Genomic DNA, 22,355 nt, shown 5'->3' with positions numbered 1-22,355 from the left:
GAACCAACACAGAGAAAACCTGTATCAAAAAACCAAAGAAAAAGAAACACAAAACAAACAACTTGTTGCTCTTGTGTTATTTAGGATCAAACCCAAGTCTTTGTGCACGCTAAGTTGAAAGGGTACCACTAAGCTGTATTCCCAGTACCTTTGCCTTTTGTTTATGATTACAATTTGTGCAACATTTGAATCTATTTTTCCTACTGCTGATAGAGTTGTCGATAATAAACAGACCAAGCAGCTTTTATTTAACTCAGGGATTACACATTGCATATACCATAAAAGGCCATATGCTACCAATGTTTCAGAATGCCATATGCTACCTTCTTTTATTTTGTTTTTGGAGACAGGGTTTCTCTGTGTAGCCTTGGCTGTCCTGGAACTCGCTCTGTAGACCAGGCTGGCCTTGACTTCAGAGATCTGCCTGCCTCTGTCTCTTGAATCCTGGGATTAAAGGCATGGACCACCACTGCCCAGCCATATGCTACCTCCCCCACTTGACCCTTATTAATAGTTTCCGGTTTCCTCTGTTCCTTTCTAATTCACTCTGGGGATTATTGCTATCTCAGACTGTATGCTAAATGTTTTTCTTGTCTGTTTTAGGAATACTTCTATTCTCTGGCTAATACCTTTGTTTTGAGATTCAACTCAAAAGTTGGCAGTGATAATTCAGAAGTTAATAATTCCTCCAAGAGATCTTTCCTGGTTGGGTTATGGTGGTTTATATCTCTGATCTCAACATTTAAAGCACCAAGACAGAAGGATCATCAATTTTGGTACAGTGTAGGCCTGTACAGGGAGACCCTGTACCAAAAAGCAAGACCAAACAGAACAATAAATAATACTTCCTTATTCAAGATTTTTGTTTAGCTGTGTGTGTGGTGGTGTACAACTTTAATTCCAATACTTGGGAGGCAGAGTCTTCCTGTGAGTTAAAGGTCATGCTGATCTATGTAGCGAGTTGTAGCCAGGGCTACATAGTGAGACCATGTCTTAAAAAAAGAAAAGAAAAGAAAATTGTTGCTCTTTGAGCCTTTAGTCTTTATAATAAACATCGTTATAACTACCACATCCTCTCTTTATTAGATTATGTTAGATTCTCTCTAAAGGTGGGTAATTAATGTGCTTGTTATTAAACCAATAATGAGGCGGGTGTGCATGCAGAATGTGTTTGGTGGTCAGAGGAATTGGTTTCTTCTTCCCCCATGTGGGTTGTGTGATTGAACCTAGGTTGTCAGGCTTAGCAACAAGTACTGTTATCTGCTGAGCTATCTCTCTGGACCCATTAAGTCAGGCTTTAACATACTCAGTAAACTGTTGATAGAATTAAGATGTGGAGTCTGGGTCAAGAATTAAAATTTTGATTCTAGAAGTTGGAACTCTGTTTTGAAATAACCATTTTTGAAAAGACAGTTTTTAGTTTTCAATGTATGTGCTTGAGTTTTTTTATTTACATATTTCAAAAGTTAGCTATTTGAAGTTGAGCAAGGCATTTTTTGTTTGTTTTGGTTTTTTGAGACAGAGTTTCTCTGTGTGGTCCTGGCTGTCCTGAAATTCACATTGTAGATCAGGCTGGCCTCCAACTCACAGATTGGCCTTCCTCTGCCTCCTGAGTGCTGGGATTAAAGGCGTGGATCACCACTGCCTGGCTCGAGCAAGGCCTTTTAATTGTGGTAAAATTTATCTTTGTGACCATTTTTTTCCTCTTTTCCTTTTGACTTGGCCTGGCTCTTAAATCTTGGGCACAAAGGGTTCTTCTGCCTCAGTTTCTTGATTAGCTGAAATTACAGGCACATGTCACATCTCAGATGTTTTTAAGTGTACATGTCACTTAAATTCTTCCACATTTTTGTACAATCATTATTTCCAGAATCTGTTCATTATCAAGTAGAGACTCTAGCCATTAAAAACATTTCCCCAAGTCTGCTTGCCCAGTTAGCCTCTGACAACCAGCCTTCTCTTAGTCTTAAAGATTTTGACTTCTTTGAGTACTTGCATAAAATAGAATCATATAGTGTTTACCCTCTTATGATTGGTTTGTCTCACCTTCCGTCCTGTCTCCACGCTTCATCTGTGTTTTAATGTATAGAAGAATTTTCTATTTTAAATGAACAGTATTTCAGAGTGGGCTTTTCCCAGCATGCCCCCTTTCCTGCCTTCTCTTTTCCCCTCCCCCTTCCATTTTTATTCCTTACCCTTTTGCCATAGGGATCAAACATAGAGCCTCATACTTGCTAGGTAAGTGCTCGACCAGTGGCCACATTCCCACTCCTTTCTCAGCTTTTGTCTGAATGATGCTGCTCTGAAGCATACCTGTAGCTATTTTGAATCCTTGCTTCTATATTTCTAGGAAGAGATTAATATGGTAATTCTGTGCTTAAACTTTTTTCTTTTTTAGTTTTTTGAGACAGGGTTTTTCTGTGTTAACAGTCCTGGCTGTCCTGGACTCACCACTTTGTAGACCTCAAACTTGAGAAATCTGCCTGTCTCTGCCTCCCAAGTGGTAGGACTAAATTCTTCTGCTACCACGGCCCAGCTCTTTTAAAAAAAAAAAATGCTGTTTTCTATAGCAACTGATATTTTATGTTCATGCCAGCTGTGCACAGGATTCTAGTTTTTATTTTCTTTCTTTCTTTCTTTCTTTGTGTGTGTGTGTGTGTGTGTGTGTGTGTGTGTGTGTGTGTGTGTGTTTTGAGACAGGGTTTCTCTGTGTAGTTCTGGTACCTGTCCTGGATCTCGATCTGTAGGCCAGTCTGGCCTCACAGAGATCCGTCTGGCTCTGCCTCCTGAGTGCTGGGATTAAAGGCATGTGCCACTGCTGCCCGGTGGATTCTAGTTTTTCTATACTCTCACTAACGCTTGTTATTTTCTGTTGTAAGAAGCATTTGTGGGGTAGGGGAGAGTGAAGTAAAAGTGTGCAGTCTGAGTTCCATCCCAGGTACCCACCCACCCACATGGTGGAAGGAGAGAACCAACTCATGCAAGTTGTTCTCTGATCTCAACATGCTTGCAATAGCATGTGCACCCCCCCATACATATACATATGCAATCAGAAATAAGTAAAATGTAAAAAAAATTAAAAGACTTTTTTTTAATGCTGTGCTTTCAGGCATGTGCACTCAGAAAGCAGAGGCAGGAGAATTGCCTGTTTGAGCGAAGTTTAAACTAAATATTAAGACTTTAAACCTCAAAACCCCAAATAATTGGGAAAAAAAAGACCATAACTATCATATGTAGCCAACATATCTTTGAAATTTTGTATACTTGAGTATCTCCTTGCTTGGGAAACCACCTTTCATTTCTTGCATACCTTTCTTATAATTTAGAATTATACTTTTTCAAAAAATGGTGTGTGTGCATGAATGCCAGTTTGCACATGTGCAGGCACACGTTTGAAGGCCAGAAGACAACTTTTGAGAGTTGGTTCTGCTTTTTCACTCTGAGATCAGGGAACTGAATTCTGGTCATCAGTCTTGTAAGCCAATCACCAAGCTTTTATCCTCTGAACCATCTCATGGGCCTAAGAATTGTTGTAACTTTTTTCTTTCTCTTTTTTGTTTTCTTTTTTTTTTCAATTGAGGCAGGTCTCATGTAGATCTTGCTGGCCTGGAACTCTGTAGAGAGGCTAGCCATGAACTCAAAGGGATTTACCTCCCCCTGCTTCTTGAATGCTAGGGTCAAAAGTATACAACCACATACCCAGCCTGAATTATAATTTCTTAACCTGTTTTGAATGCTCTTTTATTCCCTCAAGATTTTTTTTTTTTTTTTTTTTTTTTTTTTTTTTTTGAGAGACAGGGTTTCTTGTGTAGCCCTGGCTGTCCTGGAACTAGCTCTGTAGACCAGGCTGGCCTCAAACTCATAGAGGTCCGCCTGCTTCTGCCTTTGAGTGCTGGGATTAAAGGCGAGTGCCACCACTACCTGGCTGAGATTTTTTTCTCAAACAAAATAAAGGCCAGGAACTTTATTCTGGGAAATATTTCAGTGTGATCAGAGATTCACCTTAATTTACAGAGATTGTTGGAGTATGATTTAGAATACTTGGGTGGTATTTATTAACTAATTTTGTGACATTAATGGATCAATCAGCTTCTCAAGTCAGTCTTTCCCGTCCCCTCTGCTCCCTGTCCCATTCCCTTCTTTCCCCTTTCCCTTTTTTTCCTTTTCTTCCCTCCCCTCCTTTATCCTGCAGTGCTGGGAATTTAGCTCATGTGACCTGTGTGCTTGGCAGATGCTGTACCACTGAGCTGTATTCTCAGTGTACTTGTATTTATATAATGAGAAACCAAGTTAGATCCGTCAAATTTTGTTGTGGATCCATTGCATGTATATTACTCATTTAGGGAATAAAACAGTGAAGGACGTATTTTGACTTTTCTTCTTTTTAGAAGGTGGCATTGAGACAGGGTCTCTCTCTGTAGTCTTGGCTAGCATGAAACTCATAAAGATAATTTGTCTCTGCTTCCCTGCTAGGTGGTAGGGCCTAGCATATTTTCACCTTTAAGAGTTATTCCCTGAGGATTTTCTAAATTTGAGGTCTATAAATTAAAAAAGTATGTAAGTGAAAAGTAATTATGTTTTTGTTTACAGTTACAGTAAAATGGGGAAAGGAGAAATTTGAAGGTGTAGAATTGAATACTGATGAACCTCCAATGGTGTTCAAGGCCCAGCTTTTTGCACTGACTGGAGTCCAGCCAGCCAGACAAAAAGTTATGGTGAAAGGAGGGACACTGAAGGTAAAAGTGATCTAAAGTTTCATTAATACTGCTTATATAATTAATGCTAGAAACTGTGATTATTTCTAATGTAGCTTTTTTGAAGACACAGTCTTATGATGTAGCCCTGACTGGCCTGAATCTCCCTAGTTAGATCAGGCTGGCTTTGAATTCACAGATCTCCCTGTCTCTGCCTCCTGTTTAAATTGTTCTAGTGATGTTGTGTATGTGAGGAACATCATGTCTGTTTGAAAATATAATATTATAAAGTGTCACTTAAAATTTTACTCAGTAGATACCTCCAGTGGTCAGGACTATAGCGATTATAATCTGTAATGTTTGAATTTTTTTCTGTGAAGATGTTAATTTTATTTTTGTTGTGGACTAGTATAAAATGTATTTGTATATCTTTAGTAATTTCATGTACAGGGGTAGAGAATTTTATCTGTTAAAAATAGACAACCAGGAACTGGAGCGATGGATCAGTAGTTAGGAACGCTTCTTGCCCTTGCAGAAGACTTCAGGTTCGATTCCCAGCATCCACCTGGGGACCCACAACTGTAACTAGAGTCCTAGGGGATCTGATGCCCCCTTTTGGTCTCACAAGGTACCAGGCATGCAAATACATGTGTACACATAAACTATAGAATAATAAAATGCAACAGTATGGGTAATTTGTTTTTTTAAAAACCCATAGTGTATATATTTTTGTAATGTATTTTAAATGTTGAAATTGAGTTTAACATCTTCATCAGAGCCCTGGTTTTCAAATAATGGGGTACTTTTATACATTTTCCCCTCTTTTCTCCCAGTCTAAATTTTAAAGAAGACTCTCTTTCTCTTAAGAGTAATTACTTTAATCCCAGCACTTGGGAGGCAGAGGCAGGCAGAGCTCGCAAGTTCAAAGTCAGCTTGGTCTACAGATGGAATTCCAGGACAACCAGAGCTACACAGAAAAACCCTGTCTTGAAAACCAAAAAAATTTTTTTTTGGTCAGGTGCTAGAGAGATGTCTCAGTGGTTAAGAATACTGGCTGTTTTCCCAGAGGACCTGGGTTCAGTTCCCAGCACCCACATGGCAGCTCACAATTCCAGGGGATCTGGTACCCTCATATAGATATACATGCAGGCAAAAACACTGATGCACATTAAAAACAATTTAAAAAAGTAATTGCTGTCTAACTTCTATCTAGGGATGGGAGGAAAAAATATTTACTTAAAAGGAGAGGAAAGCTATTTTCCCCTTTAGTTCCTTTGGAATAACCACAGAAACTCTATAGTAAGAGTTCAAGCTTAGCAGCCTTTGATGAAAGGCCACAAAAATGTTCTTTTTTTTTTTTCTCTTGTTTATAATGCCACATAAGGATAGCAGAATTTTTTTTTTTTTAAAGATTTATTTATTTATTATGTATACAGTGTTCTGCCTGCATATATGGCTGCAGGCCAGAAGAGGGCACCAGATCTCATTACAGATGGTTGTGAGCCACCATGTGGTTGCTGGGTATTGAACTCAGGACCTTTGGAAGAGCAGCCAGTACTCTTAACTGCTGAGCCATCTCTCCAGCCCCAGAAAATATTTTTGTTAGGTTTGATATGACATTGTGAAAGAACTACCTGCCCTGTTTGTTGGGTATAGATATAGATGTTGATGAAAACTTGTTTACTTCCCAAATTCTATGACCCTTTGTCCTTCAAAGACTTGGATAAATAGTTTGTGCTAAGCTGTGTTCTGTTAGTATAATTTGGACTGTTGCAGAAAATACTAATTAAAAAAAAAAAACCTGACTAATAATAATTAACATTTATTGCATATGTCTTCTATACCAGGCTTTTATGATTTTTCATTACTTTTCAACTGTTATAATTTATATTTTAAAGTTAAGGGAGCAGAGCATCAGAGCTTTAAGTAAAAGTATGTGATATATACAAGTCAAGCAAGTCTGGATTGAATTTCTGGTTTTGGGGCAGGCATGTAAATTTTATTTTGAGATAGCTTCAGATTTAATAATTGTGCAGAGGTGGTTAAACATTTTTGTTTGTCTTTGAAATAGGATGATGACTGGGGAAACATCAAAATGAAAAATGTAAGTATTAAGAACACTCATTATAATGAAATGACCCAATTATTTCACCAAAATAAATCCCAAAGCCCCCTTTAAATGTGTATTTCTAGTTATTCAGCACCATTTATTTATAATTCTTTTTTGTTTTTTCCCCAACTGATTCATTTTAATTTTCTTGAAAATCAACTACAGGTCTATCTGTGAGCTCTGGTCTCATTGATCTAGTTGTTTTAAAGTTATACTAGTATCATGTGGTCTTGATAACAAAAGCAAATGAGTGTGAAAAAAGGTACTGTGAGTTCTCTACACTTTTTTCTCTTTTCAAAAATATTTTTGAATTCAGTTAAATTTTTTTTGTTTTGTTTTTCGAGACAGGGGGTTTCTCTGTGTAGCTTTGCGCCTTTTCCTGGAACTCACTTGGTAGCCCAGGCTGGCCTTGAACTCACAGAGATCCGCCTGCCTCTGCCTCCCAAGTGCTGGGATTAAAGGCGTGCGCCACCACCGCTCGGCTGAATTCAGTTAAATTTTAGAAGAAGTCATTTCTTTCAAGTTGACTTTGTTTGAAAATACACAGACCTTTAGGCCAGTTTGGAGAGTATGAATCTACATTTGAGTACTAAATCTTGAGTATTGTATACTTCCTATTTTGTTTAGGTCTTCATTTTGTCATAGCAGAGTTGTAGTGTTTTAGTATAGAGACTGCCTGGCTTTTGTTAGATTCTAAAAATTTTTAAAAATGATTTTATTCATTTTTACTTTATGTGCATTGGTGTTTTGTTTTGCATATATGTCTGTGTGAGGGTGTTGGACCCCCTAGAACTGGAGTTAGACAGTTTTGAGCTGCCATGTGGGTGCTGGGAATTAAACCCATGTCTTCTGGAAGAGCAGTCAAGTGTTTTTAACTGCTGAGCCATCTCTCCAGCCCCAGATTCTAAGAATTTAATATTCTGTTGCTGTTGAAAATATTTTTAAAAATTGTCTTGTAATGTTCATGGGTAGCATTTAAAAATAAAATTGATTTTTTTCTGTTTATTTTTATTCTGTGACCTTAATTCACTTGATTGTTCCAGTAATGTTTTTGGAAATTGCTTTGAGGTCTTTACTTACACAGGGATAGAAACTGCAAATAATGAGTTTACTCTTCCCTTTAGTCATGGTGACTTTTATTGAGTTGCAATTGATAAACAATGACTTCTGGTTTTGATTTTTGTTCTTTTCTCCTAAATTCTTGTTAGAATTTTTAGTATACTATTAAATAGAAGATAGTGAAAGTGAACATTTTATTTTAATTCACTAAGATTTAAAATTATGAATGACTGTTAAATGGTGTTAAGTCCTTTTTCTGTTTGTTAAAAATGATCATTTGATTTTTCTTTTCTTTTATACTTTGTTCAATTTCACTGTCACCTATCACCCATCCTCTGGTACAGGGGATGGAACCTTGGGTCTTGTGCATGCTAGGCAAACTCTTTACCATTGAGGTGTATGCCAACGGTATTCTCATTGATTCTCAACCCACCCCCATCATCTGATATTTCTAAATGTTGCTGGGGCAGACTCTGAACTCCTGGGCTTAGGCAGTGTTGCTTCAGCCTCAAAAATGGAATGAACAATGTGTATCTGCTGGGTATGGTATACATGCCTTTAATCCTAGCACTCTGGAGGCAGATATAGGTAGATCTCTGGAAGGTCCAGATCAGCCGGGGCTGCATAATAAAGACTGTGTCAAAGACAAAAAAGTGTGCAATTAACCCCAAAGTGTTGTGGGCTATATTCATTGATATTTACCATATTGAGATATTAAAACTGAGATATTTAAAATATTTGTTCTTATAAAAATAATTAAAAATGGAGTTGGTAATTGGCTTTGTGGGTAATGGTGCTTGCAGCCAAACCTAGGGACCCGAGTTTGATCCCTGGAACCCACATGGTGGAAGGAGAGACGTGACTTCTGCAAATTGTTCTCTGACATTCACATGTGGTACATACAAACATACTCGGACACACACTCTCACTTACACACATAAATACAATTAAACATTATAAATAAGTAAAAAATTGAGAAAAGGACCTAACCCAAGTTCTGACTCAGCATTTGTAGGAGTGATTATCTTCAGTACTAGCGTCACTCGGGATTATAACAGTTTTAAGGCTTTTATTATAATACAGAGTATCAGCAGTATTCAGAGGTAGAGATTTAATAAAGTATTTTACTTTTTTTTTCGAGACAGGGCCTTACTATATAGTCCTGGATGGCCTGGAATTCTCATTGTAGACCTTGAACTCACAGATTCATCTGCTAGGCTTGAAGGCATGTGCCTCCAGGCTGGGCTGTGAAAATGTTTGTGAGTTGATAATTTTGAAAGTATCCCTGGGACCAGTGGAATTTCATGGACAGCACCTAGAGTACTGTAACCGTTTGAGAGGAAGACATATTTACCTCCTTAATGTATTGCTAGGTTCCATTTCTTAATTAGGATGTTTGAAGTAAGATCATGAGGCATGTTAGCCTTCATTTTTATATTGATTTATTTACTTGAGACAGTGTCTCAAATAGCTCAGGTTAGCCTTGAACCCTGTATGTAGTGGAGGATGGCCTTGAACTGATTTTCTTGCCTGTGCTTCCTGGTACTGGGATTGGAGGCATGTGCCACCACACCTGGCTAGTGTGTTTCTATATATATAATGTATATATGTATATGATATATATAATATATATGTATTATATATATATATATATATATATGGTGATATTTTATTTGTACTGAAATGTAATTTTAATTTTATGTTAATAAATAAAGTTGCCCTGGGGTCAGAGCTATTAGAGCCATAGCAAGAGCGTGATGGTTAGAAGAGCTAGGTAGATTTCTGTGTGTTCAGGGATACAGCCAGTATTGGAGACATATGCCTTTAAGACCTGGAGGGCGGTACTTACAGGCAGTGATGAGGCAGTCATGTGGTTGGGTTTAGAACCAATGAGAAGGCAGAATAGAAAGACTATTTAAACACAGACAAACAGGAAGTAGCTCTCTCTCGGGGAAGTTAGGAGCACTGCAGGAGGTAAGATTTTATCTCTGAGCTCTGACCTCTCGGCTTTCTCTCTTTTACATTGGCTCTGTGTTTTTTATTTTAAAAAGACGATTGGATACATCTACATATATAAATAAAAATGTATTTCATTTTATTGTCAGAATTATGCTAAGCTCATTAAGAGAGTTGGAGAAGTATTTCTCTTTTTTGAGTGACTTAAAGATTAGATGTTCTTTACATACATGAAATACTTTACCAGTGAGTTCTTTTGGACTAGGACAACCTTGTGGGAATTTGTGTGATTAGTTTTAGTTTCTTTAACAGACTTACATTTTTTTTTTTTTTTTTTTTTTTTTTTTTTTTTGCTTTTTTCTTATGTTAGTTTCAGTGAGGATATTTTCAGGGAGTGAGGAGAACATTGAGCATCAGTCCTTGCCTTCCACTGTGTTGGAGACAGGGTCTCTTTGTTTGCTACTGTGTAAGCCAGGCCAGTTGGTCCCTTGAGCTTCTGGGAATTTTCTTGTGTCTCCCTCCCTTCTTGCCTAGGAACACTGGAATTAGCGATGCGTGCTACTGTGTCTGGTTTTAACATGGGTTTGGTGATTCAAACTTAGGTCCTCATGCTTGCATGGCAAGTTCTCTACTTAAGTGAGTTGTTTATCTTCCCAGTCCTAGGGGGTAACTTTAAAAGACCTACTATGCCATAGATTTGCAGATCATCCTACTTCTGTCTCCCAAGCTTTAGGATTAGAACCTATAGGTGTGTGCCATCATGCCTAGCTTAATATTCTTTCCTGTTTCCTTACTGATTATTAATGGTATATTTAAATATTTGTTTCATTAGACAGCTTTGGAAACAGTTTGATTAGTGATGGTTTAGTATTGCTTTGCTATTGTATCATATTAAAAAGTCCACAGAGATTCCCCAGATCCACTCATCCTATGTTTCTCTTCAGAAAAGAGCAGGCCTCCCAAGCATATCAACTGAACACGACATAATAAGTTACAATAAGATTAGGCACATACCTTCATATCAAATTTGGATGAGGCAACCTAGTAAGAGGGAAAGGGTACCAAGAGCGAGCAAAAGAGTCAGAGACAACCCGCACTCCCACTGTTAGGAGTTCCACAAGAACACCAAGCTACACAACCATAAGGTATATATAGAGGACCTAGCTTAGACCCATACAGGCTCCCTGATTGTTACTTCGGTCTCTGTGAGCCCCTATGATCCCTGCTTTGATTCTGTGGACTATGTTCTTATGGTGTCCTCGACCTGTCTGGCTCTTACAATCCTTCTTCCTTGGTGTTCCCTGAGCCCCACCTAATGTTTGGCTCTAGGTCTTTGCATCTGCTCCCATCAGTTGCTGGATGAAACCTCTGATGACAGTTGGGCTAGGCATTGATCTATGAATATAGTAGAATATCATTAGGAATCATTCACTTTTTTCATGTTTGGTTCTATCCTGGGTCTATGGACTCTCCAGCCTCTGGTTCCTGGCCATCCAGGAAATGTTAGGCCTGGGTTCCCTCTCGTGGTGTGGGCCTCAAGTTGGACCAGTCATTGGTTTATTGTTTGTTTTTTTTTTTTTTTTTTTTTAATATAAGTCTTTTATTGTCCCAAAAGATACCCCAAATCATACTTAAATGAAGAATCTTGTTTCTGGAGCAGGGTAACTGAGGTCTTACTCATCAGCCTGCTGCGCTGTTCCCTTTTCAGACACATAGATACCATCCAAAAACTTTCTGATATTCTTGTTTTTAACTGTCGTGGCTTGCTGAATCAGAGCCGCTGAATTTGAAACAAGTTCAGTATCATTCCCTTCAAGGATTAATTCATACTTCTGGGCTCGAGAAACAGAACAAGCAACGCCTGTCCTCATCCGAACCCTGTGGATGTATTTTTCACCCAAGAAATTTCAGATTTCAACCAAAGACCCATTCTCCTGAATAACGACGTTGATGGGGAAGTGGGTACACACAGACCTCATCTTGTAGCAGAAGCCCAGTGTAACACCCTTGATCATGTCTGAACGTGACTGCAGATGGTACGGACAGTGGCCAGTTCCTTTCTGTGACCCCACCATTTGTCAACCCGGAGCCTCTTCTTCTTCCCGAGGAGACTCAGCTCTACATTGATGTGATTGAAGTCCCTCCGGAGGGTTCCTCGGGGGCCCTTCACAATGACCATGCGCCCCTTCAGAGTGATGTCCACATTTTCTGGAATGTCGACCGTCTGATTGCTGAGAATGGTCTTCATTCTCGCAGTAGATGGGCAAAGAGAGCTTATTGTTTTTTTGAGACAGGATCTCACTGTGTTACTATAGCTGTCCTGGAACTTGCTCTGGAGACCAGACTGGATTAGAAGTCAGAGGACCCATGCCTTGGCCTCCCAAGTGCCGAGGTTAAGGGTTGTGCAATGGTGCCCAGCTCATAGATAACCTTAAGGTTATAGGTTTGCTCATCTTACTAAAGAAACACAGGCCCTTTTAAAGTCACTCCTCCAGCTATCACCAGGACTCTGTTTTGTGTAGATTGACCCTTTTTTGGCTAGGAGAACCATGCTGTAGTTTGAATTCTTTTGAGTTTCCCTTTAATGAACATAACATTGTCAGCTTTTAAGTATTTTCATGAACTTATCTCTTTTGTAACAGGGAATGACTGTACTAATGATGGGGTCAGCAGATGCTCTTCCAGAAGAACCCTCAGCTAAAACTGTCTTCGTAGAAGACATGACAGAAGAACAGTTAGCAACTGCTGTAAGACACCAGATTTTATGTTGGGTCACTACTTTTTGAAGGACAGTTATTAAGATGTCTTCCAGAAAGTAGTATCTGAAGGGTTTGATTTAATTATTAATATTGATGTATGTTAGCAATGAGCAGAATTTTAATATTTTTGAAACGAGCTTAAATTTGTCCTATAGACAGGTCATCATAAAACTCAGGAGTTCCTTGATATTGTATACTTTGATTATTATAGCTTTTCTTCATTACAAGTGGTTTTAACTTAAGCTTAATTTCTATTTAGCATTAAATATAGCATTCCTAATTCAGGGCTTACGCTTTTATACTTCAAAGCTATGAGATATTAAGGACTAATTATTTTGCAGGTGAAGGTGTTATGCAATGCACACAAATATACAAATATGAATTGATATAATGTTGAAATATTTACTAATGAGAAAACAGGATCAAAGAAAAGCTTAAATGATAAGATATTTAAATTCTTAAAAATCTTCCATGTTAAATACAGTTTTTTTTTTTTTTTTTAAATGGTACTGAGGATCAAACTAAGGGCATTCTAAAGCAAGCACTCTCCCACCGAGCTATGGCCTGGCTTGTATTCCAAAAGTCAATGCAAAATCAATATAGAAAATAGTCAAGATTTGTCAAATTAAAATAAACACACACCTAGTACTATATACATCTTTTGGAAGTGAAGGGATCTTTGAGACTGAGACTCACTGTGTTGCCCAGACAATCTTGGATTCATGATGCCTTTCTTTTGACTATTGAGATTGCAGGCATGCACTACCAAGCCCAACTCATTTGTGTGTTTGTTTTTGTGTGTGTGTTCTGAAGTCTTTCTATTGCATGTTTTCCTACCTGTTTTCTTGCCAAGCCTGTAAACGATGTAGAACTGATAGGCTTGTGCTCCTGTTTTTTAGAAGAGAATTAAAACAGAATTGTTGCCAGCATGATGCAAGTAGAAATTTTCTGTTAGGGGAAATGAAAGAACACTGTTTTAGTGTGAAGTTAGAATATTAATTGATAGGGCTGGTAAATGATTCTTGACTCAGTGTCAACTTTTGTGACTTATGTATGCCATGTCCTTTTATAAATGTGTTAATCCTACTCCATCCCCTTTTATCAGATGGAGTTACCATGTGGATTGACAAACCTTGGTAACACTTGTTACATGAATGCTACAGTTCAGTGTATTCGTTCTGTGCCTGAACTCAAAGATGCCCTTAAAAGGTAAGATGGAAAAAAACTGGTTTAATTCTCTGGATAAAGGTTGTTCACTTTTGGATGAGTGGCACTACTTTCTTTCATAGCGTCTTCACTAGGATACTTATTATACCAGGTCATTCTTAATGCACTCATGGTTTTTATTCACAGAATTGTAATTGTACAACTGTTACTGCACAAAGTTTTGGAAACCTCCCTTCTCTTAAGAAAGGAAATGTTGCCAGTTATGGTAGTGCGCACCTTTAATCCCAGTATTAAGGAGGAAGAGGCAGGTGGATCTCTGGGCTCAAGACTAGCCTGGTCTGTATTATGAGTTCTGGGCCTATCTCCAATAAATAAATGAATGAATGAATGAATGAATGAATGAATGAATGAATGAAAGCAAGAAGGAAGGAAGGAAGGAAGAAAGGACATGTATACCCACTGGTAGTCACTTTTATTTTTCCACTCACCTTCAGCAATTAATTTACTTTCTACTTGATAAATTTGCCCATTTGGGCACATTTCATATACATATAACCATATAATTAATATGTGGTCTTCCAGTTGGCTTTATTCATTTTGCATAATAATTTCAAAGGTTCATTCATGCAGAATATGTATTATTCTGTTACTGTTTCATAGTATACATATAAAATTTTATTTATTCATTCTGTTGGTAGGCATTTGGATTGTGTCCACTGTTAGGAATAATGCTGGTGTGGACATTGTGTTACTTTCCTAATGCTGTGGTAGAATACGATGACCAAACTAGCTGCTTAAGGAAGAGAGAAAGGGTTTATGTAGGAGATGCAGCTTAAAGCGTTGGAACAGCTTTTGTTAAACAGGCAAAGGAAGAAAAGGCTGGAATGGATGTTGTCTAACAACCTGGTGATCTTTTTGCTGTTCTGTGAGCCAGCCTTCCTGAATCCCCCAGTATCCTGAGCTTTGTTTAGGCTTTTATTCTGAGCTTAGTCTCTCAGTGAAGGGAACCCATCCTTATGAGAGATCCCATATACTTTGCATGCTTCATCAATAGACTGTATCCTTATGCTTATCACGGATCCTCCCTAGGCCCTGGCCCTGAGCTCTGTTTATCAGCCAGTAGAACTTATTCTTACTGTAAAGGTCACATTGGCTTTGCTACTTTGCAAGGAGTTTCTATGTAGCTATATCTAAAGCTTTGTTGTGATAATTGTCACTTGGAAACCTTTTCCAAATTTTTACTGTGCTTAATTGTGTAAGAAAAATAAACCCCGAAGTCAGGCTCTGGACGTTTTGACCCAGCACCTGCTAAAGTGCTGACCCTGAGTTCCATTCTTCCCTCATTTCCCTGCTGTCCATGAGGCTTGCACTGTCCCTGCCATGTTTATTTTGGCTTACAGTTCCAAAGGAATGGTGGATACTCCATGGTGGTGTAATGGTGGGAAAGGTGTGGCAGCAGGCAGGCATGGTTGCAGAAGCAGGAACCTGGCTGATCACCTTTATTTGTACATAAGAAGCAGCAGGGGAATAAGAAGTGATACAAGTGATACTCTTTTTTTGTTTTGTTTTTCGAGACAGGGTTTCTCTGTGTAGTTTTGGTGCCTGTCCTGGATCTCACTCTGTAGACCAGGGTGGCCTCGAACTCGCAGAGATCCGCCTGGGTCTACCTCCCGAGTGCTGGGATTAAAGGTGTGTGCCACCAACGCCCAGCTGAGAAATGAAATTTTTTTGCCAAGAGCCTGCACCATTTTCCAGCAGTGGAAAAAGGCGCTTAATTTCTCCACCTGTGTTCAGTACAGTTACAGTCTGAAGTTGATTGCAGGCATCCTACAGGTGTGAAGTGGTGACTGATTATATTCTCATTTATGTTTCTAATGTCTAATGATGTTGAGCATCTTTTCAGGTCTTTATTGGACATTTGTATATGCTTTGAAAATATCTATTTAAATCCTTGGCCTGTTTTTGAGTTATTTGCCCCTTTTAAAAAAAATTCAGTGGTAGTTTTAAAAATATATTCTAAATTGACTTACCAGATAATTTGCAAGTACTTTTTTTCTGTATTCTTAATTGTTTAACTTTGTGGGTAGTGTGTTTATAGCACATTAAGAAATACTTTAATGTAGGAGCTAGGGAGATGGCTTGGTGGCTGACTATGGTTGGTATGCATGCCTGATAACCTGAGTTTGGTCTCTGGAACCTATGTAAATGGACAGATAACAGTGGCATGTGTCTGTAATCCAGCACTCCTATGGCCAGATGGGAGGTACAGAGACAGACAAATTGCTTGGAAGCTTACAAGCCATCTAGCTGGAGTATGCTATGAGACCCTTCCTCAGCAAACTCGAAGGAGAGAGTGAACTCCCAAATGTCCTCTGATCCTCACATGAGCACTGTGAGGGCATATCCTCATATGAGTGCACACAGAGCACATTTAAAAACATTTTAATGTAGTTGAATTTTATTTCTTATTTTATCTCATACTTTTGGTGTTATGTTAGAAATTAACTGTGTACTATAACATTATAAACATTTATACTATGTTTTTTGTTTGTTTTGTTTTGTTTGAGACAGGGTCTCTGGCTTTCCTGGAACTCATTATAGGTTGGTCTTGAAACTTACAGATATCCACCTGCCTCTACCTCTGCTGGGTTTAAAGGTGTGAACTACCACTCTTGGCCACATTTCCTTTTTTAGGGAAGAGAAATTTTTCATTGAGGAATTTTTTCCATCAGTTTTTATGTATGGTAGGAGGTAGATGTCTTACTTCATCTTTTTTCGCATATAGATAATATAGTTCTTCCAGCATTGTCAAACTGTTCTAACTCATTCAGTTGTCTTAGCAGCTTTGTTAACACTACTTTATATCTGGATTTTTAATTTTGTTCCCTTAACCTGTAGGTTTAATTATGCTAGTTGAATGGTAGTTTTAAAAAAGAATGAAAACTTTGTTTTTATATTCCATCACACAAGTGAATGAAAGTCATACGTTTTGAGAACCTATGAATTAGTCTGTAAATCTCTTCTCAGTGAGTATAAATTAAAAAATAGTAGCGGCTAGAGAGATGGCTCAGCAATTAAGAGCATTTAACTGCTCTTGCAGAAGATCTATATTCACTTTCTAGCACCCACATGGCAACTCATAGCTGTCTGTCTGTAACTCCAGTTCGAGAGTCCGACACCCGTGTGTGATGTACATTCATATATGCAAACAAAACACTCATGCACATAAAGTAAAATATATGAATCCTTAAAAAAATTCCATAGGGGCCAGTGAGATTTCTCAGTTGGTAAAGATGCTTGCTGTATGACCTGAGTTCAATACCCAGGACCCACATGTGGAAGGAGAAAACTGATGCCTGACAGTTGTCCTCTCTCAGCTGTGGCATGCATGTGCGTATATGTGTGTGCGCGCGCGCACACACACACATTATAATAATAATAGTTGTTTGTATGATGGCGATTGGGAGCCTTTATTGAAAGATTTTAAGGAGAATAGAAGCATTCAAATTATTCAGTTCTTGAAACTGGCAGATATTTTATTCTTTAGTACTTTTTTCACTTTTATTTTTACTTAGAAATATGACCTGATACAATCATAGTAAGCTTTTTGTAATTTTTCAAAAGTCTACTTTTTTTTTTAAACCTATTTCTCTTGGTGTAAATATCCTAGATCAAAATTGTTTCTTCAGTAGTTAATAGTTATTTCTCAAAGGTTTCTAGGCCTTTCTGGTCTTTTTATATTAATAGTTACTGGTTTTCTTCTTTATTTTATTTTTCTAAGTGTTCTTAGAATCTAAGAGTTTATTTCTTCTAATCTGTGGTGCTCAGTTGGGCACTTGGACTAAATTAGAACTTTCAGGTCTGATATTTATAATTTTTAAAGTATTATTTTATGTTGTATGAGTGTTTTTCCTGCTTGTATGTTTGCACCACAGGTGTTCCTGATTCCCTTGGAGGCCAGAAAAGGGCATTGGATTTCCCGAAACTAGAGTTATGATTTTGAGCTGCCATGTGGGTGCTGGGAATTGAACCTAGGTCCTCTGCAAAAGGACTTCTAAACCACTGAGCCATCTCTCCAGCCCAAAATCTTTACATCACTTTTTTAAAGTTTCTAATATTTTTATCTGCATTTTACTTTTAAAAAGTTGTATGCTGTGGATTGGGACAGACTTCATTGTGCCCCTAATCTGTTGCCACTGGCTGGTTCACTCCTTGTTTATTATGACCTTCCAAACAGTGCTCTGCCCTCAAGTTTTGTGTATTGGTCCTACTTGGATTTCTTTGAGAATCTGAAGTAGTCTTACAGATGTTTCCTGCCCTCCACTCCATTTGACCCTATAAATTAAAAAAAAAAAAAAAAAAAAAAAAAAAAACCGCAAAAAAGCAACAAAAACCCCAAAAAAGGAAATCCCAAAAAACTATAGTTTTGAAAGTTAGAAACAGATGACAGGAAAGCAAAGCCCTTGAGTTGGAGGTAATTTAATATCTTTCCTGTGCCCTCTTTCATCCTATTTAAGTAAGCAAAGTGCTTTTATGTTTTTAATTTTTTTTTTTTTTGGCTTTTCTGTTTCTCGAGACAGGGTTTCTCTCTGTATATCCCTGGCTGTCCTGGATCTCGCTCTGTAGATCAGGCTGACCTCGAATTCACAGAGATCCACCTGCCTTTGCCTCCCAAGTGCTGGGATTAAAGGCGTGAGCCACTGTTGCCCGGCTGTTTTTACTATTTTTAATTATGTGTCTGTGTATAGGTGTACACACGTGAGCACAGGTGTCCACAAAGGCCAGGGGAATTGGATCTGACTGGAACTGGAGTTACAGATGGTTGTGAGCCTGCTGATGTGGATACTGGAAACTGAACTCGGGTTCTCTGGAAGAGCAAGCAGTACCTGCTCTTAACCACTGAGCCATCTCTGCTTTTATGTTTTTAAATTAAGACATACTTTACATCTACAGGGATACATTCCATATATGTTTGATTTGATTGTTTATTTTTTTCCTTGTTGAATTTGATTGTTTTTGAGAGATGTGAATACTCCGTAATCTATTTTTCCTTCCAAACTAGAACATTTCATATTCCAGAAGTTTTATGCTTTTTCACCAGTTAATAATCCTCATTCACTCCAAGTACATCCATTGACTTCAGATTTCATGTTACTTTGCAGTTCTGGAATACAAATGGATCATGCAGGCTTTCCTTTTTGGTTTAGTTTTTTACCACACCTAATGTTGAGATTTGTCAAGGTTGATCATACTTGTTGTTCTGGTTGGTCTCTTATTAGTTATTCTGTTGGATGTGTTGTAGGAATGCCATGTTTTACCATAGAGAATTTGTCATGAATGGAAATTGAGATTCTTTATAATGAGGTAATGTGTGAGCATCATTTGGGTGCTTCATGTCCTGTGCTGTTGTAAATTAACTGAGCATCATAAACCTAAAGGGAAAGTAGAAACTCAACTAGAACCTTGATCTCCCAGTGACTGTTTCATATTAGATGAATTAATGCTGAAAGTAGGTATATGGCTTTGACTCCGAGCAAAAAAAAAAAAGCTTTTAAATTTAAGTAGCTTTTTAAGGTCCAGGAAAAAATACTCTGAGAAATTTGAATTCAAGAGTATCTTAATAAGGTCTTTTAACTAATTTCCTCTCATTTAAATTTCAGGATGAATTTAATTGTGTTGTTATACTTAATGTTCCTAGGTATGCAGGTGCCTTGAGAGCTTCAGGGGAAATGGCTTCAGCACAGTATATTACTGCAGGTCAGTATGTATACTGGGAGGGGCTGTCCTGTTCAATCAATGTTATATATATATGTATATAGGTATGTGGGTATGTGCACATGTAGAGGTCAGAGGAACAACTTTTGCAAGTGGGTTCTCTCCTTGGACCATGTGGGTCCTAGGGGAATTGAATTAACATTTATTTGTTAGGCAGTAGGTACCTTTACTTCTTGAACCATCTCTCCAGGTAAAGCCATAGTACATCTTTTATTTAAAAAAAAAAAAAAAAAAAAAAAAAAAGGGGGTGGGGGTGGTAGGCCTGGTGCCCTAAGCCTTTAATCCCAGTATTTAGGAGGCAGAGGCAGGTGGATCTTTGTAGATTCCAGGATAGCTAGGGCTACATAAAGAGACCATGTCACAAAACAAATGAACAAACAAAGAGCAACATTTTTTTTTTTTTTTTTTTTTTTGGTCTGTCACTTCATTCATATGGAGTATCTTTACCCTTGCATTAAATAATTTAAAATGTATCCAGATTACAAACCAATGATGTATTTTTTTTTTTTTTTTTTTTTGAAAAATAAACCTTTGAAGTGGAGCTAGGCATGGTAGTACATGTCTATAATTCCAGTATGGTACAGTCCGAGGTAGGAAGATTGCAAGGCCAAGGGTAACCTAGAGTATAAGCAATAGAAAGACCTTGTCTTTAAAAGAAGTAAAATAACCTTCCGGGTTTTTCTTTGTTTGGTGTATGTTCATGTAGTTGCATTTTTGTGTGTTGTGTATTAGTACATGTCTAGCCCCAGGGGTCAACCTCAGGTGTTGTTCTTCAGGAGCCATCTATCTTTTTGTTTGGGACAAGGCCATTTCATTGGCCTAGAGCTTGCCAATTGGGTCTTGGTGGTCATTGAACCCAGGGATCTACCTGTTCCCACCTCCCTAGTGTTGGAATAACAAGTGTATACCAGTGTCTCCAGCTTTTTTATTGGGTTCTGGGAGTTGAACTCAGGCTCTTATGCTTTTATGGTACAAACTTTATTGACTGGGTCATTTCCCCAGGTCAGACCTTTTGATTTTTTTGTGTTGTAATTTTGTTTGCAGGTTCTATTAGTTAAATCTCTGAGAATGACATTAGGAAGCGACAGAAATAAGTTTTAGTAGTGTTGATGTGATTATTATTAAAAAAAAACTTAGTTGATGTTAATAAATATTTATGAGAATAAATCTAAATTACTATTTGTGGTGCTAAGGATTGAACCTAGGGCCTCATGTAAGCTAAGTGTGTCCCCTACTCTAAGCTATTTGATACTCTCTAAAGGCCAGATATCATGTGCTTCTTTACTATGGGAGAAGAATTTGACATTGCAATTAATGAATAGCTCCCACTTTATTATTTAGACAGGATGTCACCATGTAGTCCAAGTTGGTCTTGAACTCAAGATCTCATTACTATACCTTCTTGAGAAATGGGATGATAGGTGCATACCACCATGCCTGACTAGAAATGAGTCATCTCATAAGTAATTGGATTAGATAAGGTTTTATAGCTGTGCTATTTTTCCTCATAAGTTTTATTTAAATGTAAGTCATGTCATACAGTCACCCATTTGAAATGTGTCCATCATTGTTCATTGTGTTGTATAATTTCAGAACATTTTCATCACTACAAAACAACTATATATTAAATATGTTACTGTTTTCCTAAATCTCTATTTGTTTTCTTTTTAAGCCCTTAGAGATTTGTTTGATTCCATGGATAAAACTTCTTCTAGTATACCACCTATTATTCTCCTGCAGTTCTTGCACATGGCTTTCCCACAGTTTGCGGAGAAGGGTGAACAAGGACAGTATCTTCAGCAGGTAATCAGGGACAGGTTTCTCTTATTTTGTAAATGAAAAACTTAGATTATCTTTGTGTGCGTGCGTGCGTGCGTGCGTGCGTGCGTGTGTGTGTGTGTGTGTGTGTGTATGTGTGTAAATGTGGGTGCACACATGTTACAGTGTGTATTTGGTGGTCAGAGGACAACCTCTGTGTTGGTCTTTGCCTTAAGATAGGCACTCTTGTCTGCATGGACTCCAGGCTAGCTAGCCTACAGGCTTCTGGGGATTCTCCTCTCTACTGGAAGGAACTAGGATTACAAAGGCTCAAGCTGCACATCTGACATTGACATGGGTTCTGGGAATTCAGACTCGGGTCCTTAATGCTTGGACAGCAAGTACTTTCCCCACTTTTTCATCTCTCTGACCCAGAACTTAGGTTTTCTGCACTCAGTATAGTAATTGAAATACAGTTGGGAACACGGGGATTAGTCTGCTCTTGTTCACATAATTATCTCTTGCTCATAGTTGTGGCTATCATCTTAGCTGATCTTGATGTTTTTAATCCATGTATGTTTTGTCACACAGGCTCTGGTGTCCTTTTAAAAATTCAAATAAGGGGAGGGGTAGAGTTAACGATTAAGCACTGCCTTAGCATAAATGAAGCTCTGGGTTTGATCTTTAGCTCCCAAAATAGATAAATTAAAAATAAGTGGGCTTTGAGGCTGGAAAGATGACTCTCCTTGTATCCCATTTTTTAAAAAATTGATGAGCATTTGTTGCTTTTCCAGAAGACCCAAGTTCTCTTCCCAGCATCCACGTTGGGTAGCTCACAACTGTCTTAACTACAACCTCAGGGGAACATGCTCTTGTGCTCTCTGTAGGAACTCACTGTGTGGCATACACTCACACATGCACATGTACACACAAAGCAAAAAAGTGAATATTAAAGAATGGCACTGTGTTGGTTCTTGTTGGTAACTTAGAGTAGTTTTATGCTCCAGTCTAAACCCTGCTGCCTCTGGTTTTATCATGTCCTTTGCTTGCTCACCTTTCTTCAGCTTCGTGGCTTCT

General features: G+C 38.1%; 1 protein-coding gene and 1 pseudogene across 4 annotated transcripts in view; one reads left to right on the top strand and one right to left on the bottom strand.

Moving 5' to 3' along the window:
- Nucleotides 1–22,355, top strand: part of Usp14 (ubiquitin specific peptidase 14) — a 37,153-nt gene that overhangs the window by 1,498 nt on the left and 13,300 nt on the right. For 3 of the 4 annotated variants that reach the window (XM_028876707.2, XM_028876706.2, XM_028876708.2), the window contains exons 2-7: nt 4,591–4,736; nt 6,766–6,798; nt 12,462–12,566; nt 13,684–13,787; nt 19,444–19,502; nt 21,193–21,323. In XM_028876707.2, the coding sequence (XP_028732540.1) occupies nt 4,591–4,736; nt 6,766–6,798; nt 12,462–12,566; nt 13,684–13,787; nt 19,444–19,502; nt 21,193–21,323 (578 nt within the window). The remainder of the gene's footprint in view (nt 1–4,590; nt 4,737–6,765; nt 6,799–12,461; nt 12,567–13,683; nt 13,788–19,443; nt 19,503–21,192; nt 21,324–22,355) is intronic. The other variant, XM_028876709.2, reaches the window with a different exon arrangement.
- Nucleotides 11,391–12,074, bottom strand: LOC114698177 (annotated as a pseudogene).

The sequence above is a fragment of the Peromyscus leucopus genome, chromosome 19 (assembly GCF_004664715.2).
Source record: "Peromyscus leucopus breed LL Stock chromosome 19, UCI_PerLeu_2.1, whole genome shotgun sequence".
Lineage (NCBI taxonomy): Eukaryota > Metazoa > Chordata > Mammalia > Rodentia > Cricetidae > Peromyscus > Peromyscus leucopus.
Note: the sequence above shows the minus strand (reverse complement) of the source record. Positions and strands in the feature narration are given on the sequence as shown.